Raw genomic sequence first — 18898 nt, 5'->3', positions numbered from 1 at the left:
CAATTTACATTTAAAGTTCCTTGAGTTTTAAAAAAATATATAACCTGCAATGATTGATACACAATCAAACGTTGTTTGTATTGGTTTTTGCATTGAAACAGTTTTCCAAGAATGCAAGGTCGAAGATCGCCAAGCGGTCAAGTTGCCATGCCATATGTTCGATTACAACTCAATTTCAATGCTACTCTCGATGATTGTTTGATACGTTTGAGCTTCTGAATTGTGGCACTCCACCTCTGCTTTGTTGTGTCGTTATGTGTGTGTGTGTGACAGAAAGTTCCACTTGCAAAGTAATAATTGAGGCGCTGGTGTTAACATTGGCAAATATGAATTTTCTTTGTGCTCCGGTTATGAGTTAATTTGTTCGGCGCGCTCACTTTTACAAATCGGACTGACTGTTTATTTGCAACATTGTTATTATTATTAAATTTGTTTTTGTTCTTCGTTGTTTTGTTATTTTTTGGCGTGGCATTTGAAAATAACATCAGAGTAGAATCTAATGCCACAATTAATAACAACGCCGAACCTTTTGTTTAGTATAAAAGTTGGTAGTATTTTCTTTAAGAAGTCAGAAACAATAGAAATATCGTTCAGTTAATACAATACTCTGATTTGTTTTGTGAATCCTTTTTTTAAAGTAAACATGAAGGTGAATATAAAAATCTGTTTAAAAAGGACTACTTTAAAAATAAAGAAAAAAATATATAAACTAGTTAATACTTGACCGGATTAAAATATGGAATGTGGCAAATGTATTTAATTTTAAAAGTGTGGTGTTACGATATATCCAACTATATAACGTGTAAATCATTCATAATATTTTTTTATTCAAAGCTCGATGAGAATCTGGAAATTTTCTGTATTCAAAGAGTTTAAAAAGGCAAAAGTAACTATAAAATATTGAAATAAACCATTATATTATTGTATACCAGTACCAGTAATACTTACAGGCTACTTTTTTTCTACTCTGGTATATATCTGCATGAGCTTGGAACATGCTGAGGGAAATAATATAGACCCATCGCTACTTTTGAGGATATTCAATTCTCACTTCATGAATCGAAAGCATGAAAGCATGTCCAGCTGTATGGATTTAAATTCCTAAACAATTTTTTTGTAATTTTGCATTTCCGGCTCCGAAGTTATTAAAAAATTTCCATGTAGACACACCATTTGGTATAGTCTTCAAATATCGATAGTGTCTAAGTTAATGTACTTGAAGGTCACACATTTTACTTTCGAAGTGGTATTTCCATGTTTTTTCCTAGAATGTTTCCGCCGTGAAATAAAACTTTATTCGCCTTAATTTTGGAAAAACAGGAACATGGCGTACTTTGAGATTTGGGATTCTCAAAGAGTAGAGGATATCCTAGTATAATTTTTTCAATATTGATACATATTTTGACTATAACAAGTATCCGCAATTTTGTACAATGGAAAAACCAGTAAGGAAAGATCAAAAGTCGGACGGGGCCGAAGGTTATCACCACTTTGGAAACATACAAGAGATGTTAATATATACAATATCCTGTAGATAAAACAGACATAGAATCTTTGTAGAACCCTTGAAATGGAATCGGGCGAACTTAAATGTGCTATCCATATAGATATTTAAACCACATGGATCTAATGGTGTATCATTCAAATAAAATTGGACGAGACTATATATGGGAGTTATATCTAAATCTGAACCGATTTTAACAGACATTAGTCTAGACCTAATTCAGTACTCTGTCCAAAATTTTGTCTCAATCGGGCAAATATTGGGAGTTTGGTCCATCATTAACATAAAATCGGACGAAACTGTATATGGGAGATATATCTAAATCTGAATCGATTTTAACAAAACTTCACAAACATCAGTCTGGATATAATTCAGTACTTTTTGCAAAATGTTGTCACTGTCGGACAAATATTAGGAGTTTGGTGCATCATTTACATAAAATAGGACGAAACTAATATGAGAGCTATATCTAAATCTGAACAGATTTTAACAATGCTTCGCAAACATCAATCTGGACCTAAGTCAGTACTCTGTGCAAAATTTTGTCACAATCGGACATATATTAGGAGTTTGGTGCATCATTAACATAAAATCGGACGAAACTATATATGGGAGCTATATTTAAATCTGAACCTATTTCGAAAAACTTGGCAATATTAGGAGTTTACATAAAATCGGACCAATCTATATATGGGAGCTCTATCTAAATCTGAACCTATTTTCTCCAATTTCGTCCTTGGGCCAAATAAGTGACATTGCTAAATTTTATCCAAATTTTATCCAAATGCGAAATGTACATTGTTCACAAAAATACATGGACGGACATGCAAAATCAACTCAGAATGTTATTTTATGCATATTCTCAAAAGGATCCATTGATCTATCTCGATTCCTTTTGCCTGTTACAAACGTATGCACCAAGACATAATACCCTTACCACGTATGCCAATATGCGTTTAATCATTTTAGTCCCTACGAAACATTCATATAAATATTTCAATTTACCTTTAATTAATATTCGTTGAAATTACATTTGAATTATTTTTCAGTTCATCTGCGCTGTACTCTTGTTGGCCCTTGCCGTTGGTGCCCACTCTTCATTGTTGTTGGCCGGTACTCATGACGCTACAGCCTGGGGTGCACCTTGGGCCGGCGGCTGGGCTGGTCATGGTGCTTGGGGTGGACCTTGGGCCGGTCATGGTGCCTGGGCTGGTAATGGTGCTTGGGGTGGACCATGGGCTGGTCCCGCTGCTGTCGATGTTAGCGGTGCTTGGGGTCATGGTTATGGTGCATGGGGCGGCTATCCCGGCATCTCCCTAAGCCAAGGACCTGGTTTGGCTCACGGTGCTCATGGACCCGGTGTATACGTTGCTAAGACTCGTGGTGCTGTTCACACCGCTCCTTTGGCTGGTCATCTTAACTCTGCCACTTCTGTGAATGTGGCTCCTGCTCCTGGTACACATTAAATCCTCTATCTCGAACTACTGACAAAATATTATCGGATGACAACAAATTTATTTCCAAGGAGTTCTGTGAAACGTCCTTCAAACAGCAAATAACCAAAATAAATTAGCACACACAAAATCCCCCTTTCTCCTACAAAAATTTAAGCCAGGATTACAAATACTCTTAATCCCCGTACATCACAATGCATAAAAAGAAAAAATAAATAAAAAAATTTTAACTATTATTATTAGTCTATTCATTTTGTACAAAATATTATGTAAATCAATTTAAAGCAAATATCAATCGGACACCCGTTATTTATTTGGATAAATATCTGATAAACTATATCTAAATCTGAACCGATTCCAAAGAGACTTGACAGAGACTAATTTATATTAACTAAATGATTTCCACGAAACATAGCACACATAATTCTAGACTAATTTCAGTACGTCATGCCAAATTTTGTGCAAATCGAAAAATATATAGGGACATTGGTACACCATTTACCTTAAATCAGACGAAAATGCATATGGGAGCTATATATAAATCTGAACCGATTTTCAGGAAACTTAACACACATCATTCTAAACCTAATTTATTACGCTGTGCCAAATTTCGAGCAAATCGAAAAATATATAGGGACTTTGGTACACCATTTAGATTAAGTCAGACAAAAATATATATGGGAGCTATATCTAAATCTGAACCGATTTTCACGAAACTTAAGACACATGACAAATTTCATGCAAATCGAAAGATATATAAGGATTTTGGTACACCATTTACCTTATATCGGACGATGCTATATCTAAATCTGAACCGATTTTCATGAAACTTAACACACATCATTCTAGGCCTAATTCATTACTTTGTGCCAAATTTCGTGCAAATCGAAAGATATATAGGGACATTGGTACAACATTTACCTTAAATCGGACGAAAATATATATGGGAGTTATATCATGAACCGATATCTGAACCGATTTTCCCAATTTCAAAAGGGCCAAATAAATGACCTATGCCAATTTTCATCCAATTCGGATCATAAATGCAACCTGTACTTTGTTTACAATTTAACATGGAAAGACAGACGGACGGACATGCATAAATCGACTTAAGGGGACCCCCCCCCCCCCATTCTCGGGGTCAAAAATTTTGTTGATATAATTCGAATCTACACTAATTAAAGAATGTCCCTACAAAATTTCACATGAAAATCTCAAGAAGTCTTGAAGATATAGCCGATTTATTGTGTCAGCATCAAGTGACGACTGAAGGGCTTCTCAAACTTTAAACGCGTTTTTCTCTAAACATTTTTTTGCGAATGGCGGGCACGATAACTCAAAAACTAATAACCCAATCGACCTCAAATTTTTACACGTTTCTCTGTGAGTGTGTAGCTATCGTATGAACTAGGATAAAGCCAATCGGTGAAGATCTTACTTATTTTTTGACTTGGGTTTTGGTAAAAAATCGGCGATTTCCCAAAAATATTTTTTTCAAAGGTCCACCATTTTGTTGATTTTAGAGCGAAGTCAATAATCCTAGTTCATACGAGAGCCAGACATGTACTCTTTCTAACACCGTTGGAATTTTCGGATTCCGATGTTCCAGTGAGGAGTTATCATGCCCGCCATCAAAAATAAGGACTTTTCTTTAATTGCAAAAAACAACAACAAAACAATAACAAAATTTTTTGTAAATTATTTTTCTTCTCTTTTAAATCTTCAAATATATATGTGCAAAGTTACAAACATTGGTATTGATTTACCAGCCCATTGAAAATCTTGAAAAATTAAAATCGAGAATGGGTGGGGTTCCCTTAAAAAGTGATTTTATGCATATTCTCAAAAGGAACCATGTGTCTATCTCGTTTCCGTTTGGCTGTTACAAACATATGAACATAGACATAATATCCTGTACGACAGTGTGGTAAAGGGTATAAATATCAACAATAATTGTTGTTAATAATTATATGATGTTTAGATTGAAATACTGATACGTTTTAAGAAATGCCTACACACGTGATATGCCGCTGAATAAAAGTTAACAACATTCCAAAATAAAGCACACAAACGCAGAACAAAAATTCACTCAGTGTGTGGTCCGACTATTCATAAATAATCCACTGCTCATTCAATCCACATTAATTATAACTAAAAATCCGAATCCGGCTTTAAAATTCAGTTGGTGTTCCATTGCAGGTCGTTGGTAGTGCTTTGAAATTTTTAATGGAATTTTCAAAATACATATCCGCAAAAATTCCCACTTAATTGTGCGTCATGCTTATGGTCTTAATTAAATCAAAACAAAGACAAATCCGCAAAATAAATATTTGTTCTTCCTACACTTATTGTTGAATAATTTTTTAAATACCCTACTGAATGCTTGAGTACCTATTATTATTTTAAAGAATGTCAGAGGGTATTCCTGTTGTCGAGGGAAATTCTTTAATAACAGTTATTGTATACCAAATATTGGTAGATGCAAATACATTCTGGGTTTCAAGATATTATTTAATAACAATTTTTTCTCTCTACGTCCGCAACTTTGGTATGGTATCCCACAATCAGTCATGGTACACTTTTAAGAAGGGCGGGAGTGTGGGAGTATTCAAAACGTGTTCACCTTATCATCGCAATTGTTATCGGATTTTGGCATATTAATTTAATTTGATTTTCTATTATTATTACTTTTTTGTTTAAATTGCGATTGTTTGTTGGCCCAACATATGCAAAAATAGTTGTCGTAGCACTTGTTACCAATATCGAACACACACTTATTGTGGCAGCACTTGTTTTCTACTCAAAATCTGATAAGAATTGTCGGTATTTCAGGTAGACACTTTTATTGGCTTAATATAAAAAATAACCTGAATCAAATGTTTTTTTTTATACCCTTCACCACACTGTGGTACAGGGTATTATGTCTTTGTGCATATGTTTGTAACAGGCAAAAATAATCGAGATAGACCCATGGTTCCTTTTGAGAATATGCATAGAATCACATTCTGAGTCGATTTACGCATGTCCGTCTGTCCGTCCGTCCGTCCGTCTGTCCGTCCATGTATTTTTGTGAACAAAGTACAGGTCGCATTTATGATCCGATTTGGATGAAATTTGGCACAGATTACTTAATTGGCCCAAGGACGAACCCTATTGAAATTGGAGAAAATCGGTCGACGTATAGGCATAGCTCCCATAAAAGGGTACCCCCAAATTTTCGGTATTTTGAGGTTCTTGAGCGCGTTTTTTAATTGAATTCGCTGAAATTTGGTACTTTGAGTTCTTATTGGGTAGCAAATCTCCCTATCAAAAATTATAAATAAAGGTCCATTTTTTCGGAGAGCCCCCATATAAGGGTACCCCCAATTTTCGGTATTTTCGGGTTCTTGGGCACGTTTTATAACGGAATTCTCTGAAATTTTGTACATTGGGTTCTTATTGGGTACCAAATTACTCCACTAAACATTATAAAAATAGGTCAAGTTTTTATGGTAGTCCCCATATAACGGTACCCCCAAATTTTTGGTATTTTGGGGGTTCTGATCGTATTTTTCGACCGAATTAACTGTAATTTAGTTAGTCGAGTTCTTATTAGGTAGCAAATCTCTCCACTATAAATTATAAATATTGGTCAATTTTTTCTGGTATCCCATATATAAGGGTACCCCTCAATTTTCGTATTTTGAGGTTCTTGAACCAAATTTTTTTATACCCTTCACCACACTGTGGTACAGGGTATTATGTCTTATGCATATGTTTGTAACAGGCAAAAGGAAACGACATACACACTTTTGAGAATATGCATATGCGATTTAAGCACGAAATTTGGCACAGCGTAACAAATTAGGCCTAAAATGATGTGTGTTAAGTTTCCTGAAAATTGGTTTAGATTTATATATAGCTCCCATATATATTTTCGTCCGATTAAATGTAAATTGTGCACCAAAGTCCCTATATATCTTTCGATTTGCACGAAATTTGGCACAGCGTAATGAATTATCTCTAGAATGATGTGTGTTAAGTTTCCTGAAAATCGGTTCAGATTTAGTTATATATCTTATATATATTTTCGTCCGATTTAAGGTAAAGTGTGCACAAAAGTCCCTATATATCTCTCGATTTGCACTAAATTTGGCTCAGCGTAATGAATTGGGTCTAGATGTGTGCTAAGTTTCCTGAAATCGGTTCTGATTTAGATATAGCTTCTATATCTGACCAAATGAACAATTTAGTATCGGTTGCAGAATGACGTGTTTATGGTCCAAATTCATTTTACTGATCCGTTAAAAATGCGACGTCGGTTAGGATTCATCTGTTGAATATACTCAAAGTGGTGAAGGGTATCATAAAGTCGGCCCCGTCCGACTTTACTACTTTCCTTACTGTTTTTTTTTTTTTTTTGCAATTGTTTGTCAAGTGGCATGTTTTGGTGCTTGTTTGCATTGACAATTGTCACAGTTGTCAATTGCAAACCATTGTATGTTTGCTTATTAACTTTTTTAACATACCGCATTTTGGGTTAAAACAGTTCTATAGAATATTTAGTTCATTGAAAAATAATTAACAACATTTGTGCATTTTTGTAAATGAGACACATTTTTTTAATATTTATTTAAATAAATTGAAAAAGAAATGGGACAAATAATTTGTATAATAAAAAATTTGTATACCGTCCACCGTAGTATAGAGGGCAATATTTCAAATTTTTTAATATTCCATTTTCAGAATATCAGCTTTTTTGTTTTTGTGGCACTTCAATGATTTTTGGTACACATATAGAGAAAAATGTTCTGATTAATTTAAAAATATCTACATAATCTAAACACCATGATGAATCAAATGGTATCAAAATCACACAAGTCCGTGTAGCGGTTTGTAAATCACAGCGACAACAAAACAAGATATTGAGGAAAATTTTTTGTTTTGGGTTCGAAAAAATAATGTCATCATATTTATTTTTTTAATTTTATACAAGAAATTTCAGCAAAAAATGTTGGGGTTATTCTACTATTTTACCCGAATTTCGACGAAAAATTGACATATATAAAAATAATCACTTCTTGTGTATAAGTATACACCTTGCGGATTGTACCAAGACCCTTTCGATAAATCTTGGGGTTCTGCAAGTAGGAATAAATCTTAAAATAAAACTATATTATGAAATATACATTTTAAATTGCGTCTAAATCCCGTAATTTTCAAAATCATTTGATGCGCATGCGGTTTCAAGGAAGTACGGAAGTTTATCTTCCAATCCATATATATTTTGCGAAATTTCGTTTGACGGCTAAGATGTGCCACATGTTGCATTGAAGTACCCAAAAACTCGTAAAACGCGAATAATTTCCGAAAACTCCATATGCCATTAACGTGCTTCGATTTTGGTGTGCACCCTAAAAAAATACATCGATCTATACCGAATTCAATGTGGACCATTAAGAACCATGGATGTGCCAGCTCAAACTATTTTTGAGATAAATTGGGTACATCTCTCTTTCGGCTGAAGTTTTTAAAGTTCTTTTTTCGAAAAAGATCAAAATCCGTATGAGGTCATTTATTGAAGCGGAAATGATCCACAGAAAACGCAGATAAATCCGCCATATTTTCAAAAACATTTTTTGCCAAATTTCTTGTTTTTGGAAGGCCAGTTCCCGCCGTTCTAGTAGATGGATTTTTACGAAGAAGATTTTATATCATCCGAAACGTAAAAAAAACCTTATTGATCGCGGGTACCCATATCATTCAGTTGACAGATCTAAAAATTTGGCCCAAAAAATAGGATTTTTAGAAATTTGATCGAACAAAATTTTCACCATAGGATGAGTATTACTCTGAAGCGATTTTTAGAAATTCCTGATTGCGCATTAAAACTAAAAGTAAAATTAAAAAAAAAAACAGTAAAAATCGAAAATGTCAGCATCATTTAGAGGTAGATGCAGTTAAAATTTTGAAAAATGATACATAAGGGGCGTAGTCCCCATTTTGTTGGCTTCTAGTTTTACTTTGACACGAAGACCGTGAAATGAGTGGCTTAATCACAAATCGATAGGGAACATAAAAAAACTGGTTCGCCTCAACCTGTTTTAAACATTTTTTTGCATTAAAGTAGACACAGCTTCCACCAAAATAAAGTTTGGAGGTCAATATCATGAGCAGTTTGCAACGACAATCAATTAACCCAAAACTATTCACTTTTTTCCATATACTTATGTAATGCCCGAGTTATAAAGGGGTGAACCTCCGCTTCAGCTATGTTAAAAAATTGGCAATATTGCCCTTATACATCAATGCCCAGTTATGTTTCCTTCTATTAGTCTGTTGTAAGTACGGTGACAAATTTTCCTACAACATTTAGGTGTTTGGTTACAAAGCTCCCTACCTAACCCAGATGGGATATATCGGTCCACGTTTAGGTTAGCCCCCCACAGGGACGTACGCAGTGGGATGGCCTGATACTAATAACTCATGGTAGAATATACAATCCTCAAAGTACTGCAATTTAGGTTACAGTGTTAGATTACATAGTGTAGGAATTAACGAATATTTGGGGCAGTGTTGCCAAAACTTTGTTGATAAAAAATGCGTACGCCGCTTATTGTGCTTTGACGAAACGCTCGGAAGAAGCGTGTTTCGTACGCCGCTTACCGTACGTAGCGTTTTGCCAAAGCCGCTTCCGACCAACAGCCGACGCTAAGCGTGTTGCCAAAGCCGCTTAGGCGTACTAACGCCGCTGACCACCTAGCGAGTAAAAGGACGGACAGCGAGTTTCCCTACGCCGCTGCGAAGATTTCCAACAGTCGACGCTAAGCGTGTTGCCAACGCCAAAAACCCCTCTGTACAACTAAACCAAAAAAAAAACAAAAACCCCTCTGTACAACTAGTCTTCCCGTATTGTCTACAGATACTAATAAACAGAACTAGCCACAAACCTTAAACGCATCTTGTCTTTACTCCGGTCACGCAATCTAAAAATTTCTTTGACGGACCCTTGGCCACCGCGAGCTTACCTCAGCCAACGCAAACGTGTCCTTACAATTTCACTATCCAGAAAAGATCAATATATATTCCCATTTTGGTACAACCCCATAAAACGTTAGCTCCGATGCTATGTATTTTAATATTTTACTCTTTTCTTACAATTCAAAAAATGATCGCAATACACTACAGGTTATTGGTCTTATCTATTAGACCAATTAATTTCTATGTAAATAAGCATGAAAATGGATGATAATTGAATTAAATTGAAAGTCAAAAACAAGCAAACTAACAAAGAACACTTAATTGCTGACACCTGCATTTTAAAACAATTGGTTCTACCTCTTTCATTTAAGGCCATTGATTTTATGATAATAATAACACATGTTTGTTTTCTTGAAGACAAACCTAATGTTATATATACACATACAGTTAGGGGTAGTAATGACTTGAGACAAGTATTTTTGAAAATAATTACACTGTGCAACACAAACATTATTCAGGGGTTTGTTTGTTTTATAAATGTAAAAAAACACGCATCTTTCACATATAATTTTACGAAGTGACCCAAAAAAACCAAGGGACTCCAACTAAACAATTGCTGCATTAAAACCCCTGAATAACATTTTGTCTACCCAGAAAACAGCATTCACAATAATTTCTGACATAACAGAAACTTTAATGGCCAGGAAATCTTTTTAAACCCCCTGGCTTATAGCTAATTACGATTTAAATGGAAACGCCACCCGAAGTGTTTCCAAACGCACACAGTGTATACCTAAAGATTTTAGGAGGTGGGACATTTTGGGGATGATTGCTCGATGATTGTCGATTTAGTAATGCTCGAGAGTGCTCGCAATATTGAAGATAGATCCTTAATATTTTGCATATTTATTTCTATTACTCCTGAGATATTTTGTATTGAAAATGCTATATATTGGTTTACTTTTTAGTGTAGCCCCATATAACGGTACCCCAAAATATTTGGTATTTTTAGGTTTTGATATCTTGAAAATGATCAACAATGGCCCCAATAATTCGGTATTTTGGAAAATTTTTCCCAGTGAATTACCTCCAATACGATATTTTGGATTCCCATTGAGTAAAAAATCTCCCTACCAAAAACTATCTGTTTGGTTCATGTTTTGGGTAGTCCCCATAGAGCAATACCACCCATTATTCGATATTTTTGGTTTTTTGGGCACTTTTTTACCCGAATTAGTAATATGTTTAGGATAGCCCCCTTTATCGGTGTTTTGTTGAATTTAAGCATGTTTACTAACCAAATTGGCTCCAATCTGATATTTTGGTTTCGCCTCGGATAAGAAATCTTCCAACCATAAAATATAAATATTGGTCCATGTTTCAGGGTAGCACTCATAGAATGGAACCTCTCCCCCATATAAAAATATTATCTTTTTACGATATTTGGATTTTGCCGAATTAAATTAGCTGTAATTTGGCATTCCGAATTATTATAAGGTACAACTCATTTATGCAGAAACCTTACAACATAGGTCTATATTTGGTCATAACCCCATATAAAGGTTTTGTCCCATTTAATGTTTATAAGTATTTTTGATGTAGTAGAAAGAACAAGAAAAAGGTGAGCGTGAGCAAATCGGGATGTACAGGAGTCAGAATGAAGTCCGGAAATTTTACCAACGAGTAAAATACCAAACCGAAGGCTTTGGTGCAGGCACATCTTCCTGTAGAGATGAAGAAGGGAACCTGGTGACAGATACAGACAGCGTGTTGAGGATCTGGAAGGAGCATTTCGAAAAGCTTCTAGTATCAAATAGTGGCGATGAAGAAGATACCCCAGAACCAATAAGAGATGATGGTATAGAGTGTATACCACCTAGCCAAGATGAGGCCATAAAAGCAATTAATCGGCTCAAGAACAACAAAGCAGCAGGAGCTGATGGGTTACCAGCCGAACTATTCAAGTCTGGTGACCAGATACTGGTCAGGAGCATGCACTAGCTGATTAGCACAATTTGGCTAGATGAATGCATGCCCAGTGATTGGAACCTCAGCATCCTGTGTCCTGTGCACAAAAAAGGAGACAAGACGATATGTGCCAACTATAGAGGAATAAGTCTCCTTCCCATCGCATATAAAGTGCTATCCAGTGTGCTGTGTGAACGATTGAAGCCAATGGTCAATGACATCATCGGACCATACCAATGCGGCTTCAGACCTGGTGAATCCACCATTGACCAGATTTTCACTCTGCGCCAAATCCTGGAAAAGACCCACGAAAAACACATCGACACATACCACCTATTTGTCGACTATATAGCCGCATTCGACAGCCCTATCCGTTCAGAGGGGTTTAAAGCCATGTCTGCGTTCGGCATTCCTGCAAAATTAATACGGCTATGTAGGATAACTTTAAGTGGCACAAGGTCAGCAGTTAAAGTAGAGAATGACCTATCGGAGCCCTTCAATACCGAACGAGGATTCAGACAAGGTGACAGTTTGTCGTGTGATCTTTTTAACATCCTACTGAAAAAGGTCATACGAGATGCAAAGGTGAACAGAAATGACACTCTGTACACCAAACAACACATGTTACTCGCCTACGCCGAACTCAAATATAATGGGCCGAACATTGCGAGCGGTAACAGCCACCTTTGAACAAATTGAAAAGGAGTCTGCCAAAGTGGGTCTGGCAGTAAACGGCGAGAAGACCAAGCTAGCCACCGACTACGGTGGCTAGGCCATGTTGTGCGAATGAATGATAATGCCCCAGCTCAAAAGGCATATAAGAGCGAGCCTACTGATAGTTCCCGTAGAAGGGGAAGGTCACGAATTAGATGGAAAGACCAAGTAGAAAACAACATCTTGGAACGTGGTCTTCCAAATTGGTGGACTTGCGCACAAGACCGACGTGCTTGGAAATCTTTTTTAAGCTCGGCTTATGGAACAACCGTTCTGTAACAAGCCAGCTAAGTAAGTAAGTAAGATTCCTGTTGAATAAAAATATTATTTCCCAAAAGTTTCCTATATAGTTTTTATATGATTTTTAGTTCGCAAATTGACAGAAATTACATACTCCATTGGGTCGGCCACGATCAAAACATTTTGAGTGTTATGTCTTTTGGGGATAAAGTATCGGCACTGCCATTTAAAAAATACACATCTCATGCCCTGAGACACCTTCACATATTAATTTTGTTTAATATTGCTATAATTACTTCAAATGCATTGCACTAATTACTCTGAACCTCTATGATAATTATTTTTATATAAGCATTTTAAAGACAACACACCCATTACAAGTATTTTTACCATAGCTACACATTTCGCTGCTGAATCTATTTGTCACTAAGTACCCAACTGGGATTACAACTCAAATCGTAATAATTGCAAATTTATTTTTATCACTGCAAGTATTATTGGCGTAAAAGAATTTCTTAGATCAGTTGAAATCTTAGAAATGTTCAAATGGTTGAAACATTAAACAATTACAATAAATTGACATGATTTCTCAATTGGTCAATAAAACAATTGGTCACTTTATTAAACCCATGACAATTTATTGTAGAACTCTTTAGCGTGGCTTACGTGTTACGTTCACCGTACACCATAGCACCCAAATGCAATGCTAATCTGTCATTAATTTTTACGATAATTTTCTGTGATAATTAAATATTGATCAGCTCTTGAGTGAGTAGTAATTAAAATAAAAAACGAAGCAGGTGTGACTGTCACGGTTAGCAAATAAATATGAAGGATTATGATTTTATCATATCATAAGTATTTATTTTTATATGAATACTTTGAAAGCTTGAAGTGGCATACAGTTGCTATAAAGATAATGAGATTTTGGTTTAACTTATAAGTTACCTTTTAACAATATGAAACATACATGTTTACCCATAATTTTCGATAATCACATAAAATTCAATTATATTCATTTGCTATTATCTGACTATTTCTATGTATACGGTAAATACAATCAAAGTAACAAGGTTCATCATTTACACTCAAATATAACATGGAATTCGATACAGAAAACAGACTCGATCGGTTCTGTCTTAAATATAGTTCCACATACATTTTCTTCGGATTTAATGTAAGCGATACACCAAAGGCGCTATGTCTTGCCGATCCGCAAGAATACCATAAAATGTTGATCTGCCCATACTTGTGATCCGCACATGCCATGTGTTCCCCCAAATATAAACCGATATTTACCCAAAACTATGGGTTTGTGGTCAGAATCGAATCTACATGAAAATATTCGTAACGATTGGTCCATAACGGCGGCCGGACGAGATACCGTCACCGTTTGAGTATATTCATGAGAAGTGTCAAAACAGACGTAACATTTTTAAAGGCCATTGACATTAATTAGGACAAAAGTAAATATGTGATCTGTATATGTGAACCGATTTAAATCAATACATGCTAATGTCGTTCTGCAATCTATGCAAAATTTTATTTCAATCGGGCCAGCTTAGACTCATCGGTGTACTGTGTGTAAAAATTTCTGTTAATTGACAAAACTTTGGATCTCTGGTGCACAATTTACATAAAATCGAACGGAAAAATATATAATATATTTCATAAAAATATATTTCAGTACGCTGAGTAAAAATTTGTGTCAATCGGCCGAACATTGGGCCTATGGAGAATCATTTACTACAACTATTTATGAGAGCTACATCTGAATTTGAACTGAGTACAATTTAACATGGACAGACAGAAGGACATGCATAGAGATGGTATTTACCGGGTAAATACCCAAGGGGTGGGTAAATACCCATTTGCGGGTATTTATTTGGGTATTTACTATATTGAATCGGTAATACAACATCTTACACCCTATTTCCGGGTTACTGTTATCAAATCGACATTTAGAATAGATAGTTTTACGATACTTTAAAGACGTGGGTAAATACTTGGGTAAATACCCGAGTTTTTACCCGAAAAATGGGTAAAAACTCATTAACTGCCGAACCACTTGACATAGCCCCCATATAACCGTATCTCCCGATTTAAGGTATTTTTTACCTATTAGACACATTTTACAACCAAATTGGCTGTAATTTGGCACAGAGTGTTCTTGTTGGGTACCAAATGTCCATGCAAAATTTTATGTATGTAGGTCCACGTTTACTGGTAGCCCCCATACAAAGGTACCCCTATTTTGAGTATTTACCCAAAAATTGGGTATAAACTCACTAACTGCCGATCGGGAGGTACGGTTATATGGGGGCTATATCAAAACTTGGACCCAGGGACCCCATGTTGGATTTCTATATTTGCTTTGTCATTAGAAACATGTTTGCAAAATTTTGGCCGCTTATGTCAAGTGGTTCGGCAGTTAGTGAGTTTATACCCATTTTTTGGGTAAATACTCAAAATAGGGGTACATTTGTATAGGGGCTACCAGTAAACGTGGACCTACATACATAAAATTTTGCATGGACATTTGGTACCCAAAAAGAACACTCTGTGCAAAATTACAGCCAATTTGGTTGTAAAAAGTGTCTAATAGGCAAAAAATACCTTAAATCGGGAGATACGGTTATATGGGGGCTATATCAAAACTTGGACCCAGGGACCCCATGTGGGATTTCTATATTTGCTTTGTCATTAGAAACATGTGTGCAAAATTTTGGCCGCCTATGTCAAGTGGTTCGGCAGTTAATGAGTTTATACCCAATATTTGGGTAAATACTCAAAATAGGGGTACCTTTGTATAGGGGCTACCAGTAAACGTGGACCTACATACATAAAATTTTGCATGGACATTTGGTACCCAAAAAGAACACTCTGTGCCAAATTACAGCCAATTTGGTTGTAAAAAGTGTCTAATAGGCTAAAAATACCTTAAATCGGGAGATACGGTTATATGGGGGCTATATCAAAACTTGGACCCAGGGACCCCATGTTGGTTTTCTATATTTGCTTTGACATTAGAAACATGTGTGCAAAATTTTGGCCGCCTATGTCAAGTGGTTCGGCAGTTAATGAGTTTATACCCAATTTTTGGGTAAATACTCAAAATAGGGGTACCTTTGTATAGGGGCTACCAGTAAACGTGGACCTACATACATAAAATTTTGCATGGACTTTTTATACTCAAAAAGAACACTCTGAGCAAAATTACAGTCAATTTGGCTTTAAAATGTGTCTAATAGGCTAAAAATACCTTAAATCGGGAGATACGGTTATATGGGGGCTATATCAAAACTTGGACCCAGGGACCCCATGTTGGTTTTCTATATTTGCTTTGACATTAGAAACATGTGTGCAAAATTTTGGCCGCCTATGTCAAGTGGTTCGGCAGTTAATGAGTTTTTACCCATTTTTCGGGTCTTTAAAGTATCGTAAAACTATTCATTCTAAATCGATTTGATAACAGAAACCCGGAAATAGGGTGCAAGATGTTGTATTACCGATTCAATATAGTAAATACCCAAATAAATACCCACAAATGGGTATTTACCCAATTTACCGGGTATTTACCCAATTTACCGGGTATTTACCCTTTGGGTATTTACCCACTGCCCATCTCTAGACATACATAAATCGACTCAGAAAGTGATTCTATGCATATTTTCAAAAGGAACCATGTGTCTATGTCGTTTCCTTTTGCCTATTACAAACATATACACAAAGACTTCATATCGTGTACCACATTGTGGTGAAGGGTTTCAACCGACTCGAGTTTGGTCAAAATCGGTTCAGACATAATTATAGACATATATGGGGGAACTTTATATGCGGCTACAAACCTAAAAATTCCCATAATTGTGATGGACTTTATATGGCGGCGGTTGGAAAATTTGATCTTTTCCGGTTGGAAAATTGATGGAACATTTACAGAAGCCATGTCAAATCATGGACCTCTAATGGTCATTTTTGCGTAGGTATATGTCTGGTATGTCAAATTACAGCCCTTTATGTTGGAAAACACGGCTATATACCAAAACGTTCCGGATATTCCCTATTTGTCATACCAAACATCCTAGGATTAACAAACATACAATTTAGTACTTTTATTGCTAGATTTAGCATTTTTATACCCTTCACCACACTGTGGTACAGGGTATTATATCTTTGTGCATATGGTTGTAACAGACAAAAGGAATCGAGATAGAACCAATATATAGTTTCGTCCGATTTTATGTAAATGGTGTACCAAAGTCCTTATATATCTTTCGATTTGCACGAAATTTGGCACAGCGTACGAAATTAAGTCTAGAGTGATGTGTGTTAAGTTTCGTGAAAATCGGTTTAGATTTACATATAGCTCCCATATAAATTGTTGTCAGGATTAAGGTAAATGGTGTACCAAAGTCCCTTAATATCTTTGGGTTTGCACGAAATTTGGCATAGCGTAATGGATAAGGTCTAAAATGATGTGTGTTAAGTTTCCTGAAAGCGGTTTAGATTTAGATATAGCTTCTATATCAGACCAAATGAAAAATTTAGTATCGGTTGCAGAATGACATGCTTATGGATCCATTTTATTGGTCCTTTAAAAATGCGACGTCTGTTAGTATTCATCATTTGAATATACTCAAAGTGGTGAAGGGTATCATATAGTCGGCCCCGTCCGACTTTACTACTTTCCTTACTGGTTTAAACTCGTTTAGCACCAAAAAAGCGATCAAAAACTTTTCAATGCATATTTTTAATTTGTGTTTAATATCATCCTAAAATATGTCGTTTATCGACTGGACTAGTTGCGAAACTGGTTGCCGTATCGGTGAAAAATTCTGCGCGATATACACATTCGTATACGGGTATATAAATTAATATAATTTAAGGGAAATTGATGTCAAACTGACTAACAATTTACTTGAAATCGGGCGAAAATATATATGGAAGCTCTATCCAAATATTAAGCGATTTAAAAAAAAACGTGTCACAGGTTAGGTTATACTAATTTCAGAACGTTTTGTTCCTATCAGCCTATTGGTTCCTTGGTGCGTCAATTACATAAAGTAAATCTATATTAAAAGGGAGCTATATCTAAATCTGGACCGATTTTCACGAAACAAGGCAGACATAACTCTAGACTCAATTCAGTACGTTATGCCAAATTTCGTGCAAATCGAAAGATATATAGCGACTTTGGTGTACCATTTACATGAAATCGGACGAAACTATATATGGGAGCTATATAGAAATCTGGACCGATTTTCTCGAAACTTGGCAGACATCACTCTAGGCTTAATTCAGTACGTTATGCCAAATTTCGTGCAAATCGAAGGATATATAGGGACTTTAGTGCACCAATTATATGAAATCGGACGAAACTATATATGGGAGCTATATCTAAATCAGAACCGATTTTCACGAAACTTGGCAGACATCATTCTAGGCTCAATTCAGTACGTTACGCCAAATTTCGTGGAAATCGAAAGATATATTGGGACTTTGGTGCACCTTTTACATTAAATCGGACGAAACTATATATAGGAGCTATATCTATATCTGGACCGATTTTCTCGAAACTTGACAGACATCACTCTAGGCTTAATTCAGTACGTTATGCCAAATTTCGTCCAAATCGAAGGATATATAGGGACTTTGGTGCACCATTTATATGAAATCGGGCGAAACTATATATGGGAACTATATCTAAATCAGGACCGATTTTCACGAAACTTGGCAGACATCATTCTAGGCTCAATACAGTACGTTATGCCAAATTTCGTGCAAATCGAAAGATATATAGGGACTTTGGGGCACCATTTACATGAAATCGGACGAAACTATATATGGGAGCTATATCTAAATCTGGACCGATTTTCTCGAAACTTGGCAGACATCACTCTAGGCTCAATTCAGTACGTTATGCCAAATTTCGTACAAATCGAAAGATATATAGGGACTTTGGGGCACCATTTACATGAAATAGGACGAAACTATATATGGGAGCTATATCTAAATCTGGACCGATTTCTCGAAACTTGGCACACATCATTATAGACCT

At 35.8% G+C, this 18898-nt stretch overlaps 1 protein-coding gene across 1 annotated transcript; it reads left to right on the top strand.

Annotated features, from left to right (window-relative positions):
• Positions 1-1324: 1324 nt before the first annotated feature.
• On the top strand, positions 1325-2970 carry LOC133332191 (adult cuticle protein 1-like). Its single transcript, XM_061540571.1, has 2 exons — positions 1325-1372; positions 2554-2970. Exons 1-2 carry the CDS (start codon positions 1325-1327, stop codon positions 2968-2970), a joined length of 465 nt encoding a protein of 154 aa, XP_061396555.1.
• The last annotated feature ends 15928 nt before the right edge of the window (positions 2971-18898 follow it).

The sequence above is a fragment of the Musca vetustissima genome, unplaced genomic scaffold (genome assembly GCF_032173495.1).
Source record: "Musca vetustissima isolate MV318-11 ecotype Yass unplaced genomic scaffold, APGP_CSIRO_Mvet_v1 utg118231, whole genome shotgun sequence".
Lineage (NCBI taxonomy): Eukaryota > Metazoa > Arthropoda > Insecta > Diptera > Muscidae > Musca > Musca vetustissima.
This window is presented reverse-complemented; position numbering and strand designations above follow the sequence as displayed.

Bases quoted from the DNA above. Each gene is read 5' to 3' on its own strand.
- LOC133332191 (XM_061540571.1), top strand. From the start codon at position 1,325: ATGGCGTACTTTGAGATTTGGGATTCTCAAAGAGTAGAGGATATCCTA. The intron at 1,373-2,553 runs GTATAATTTTTT...ATTATTTTTCAG, and splicing joins AAAGAGTAGAGGATATCCTA to TTCATCTGCGCTGTACTCTT.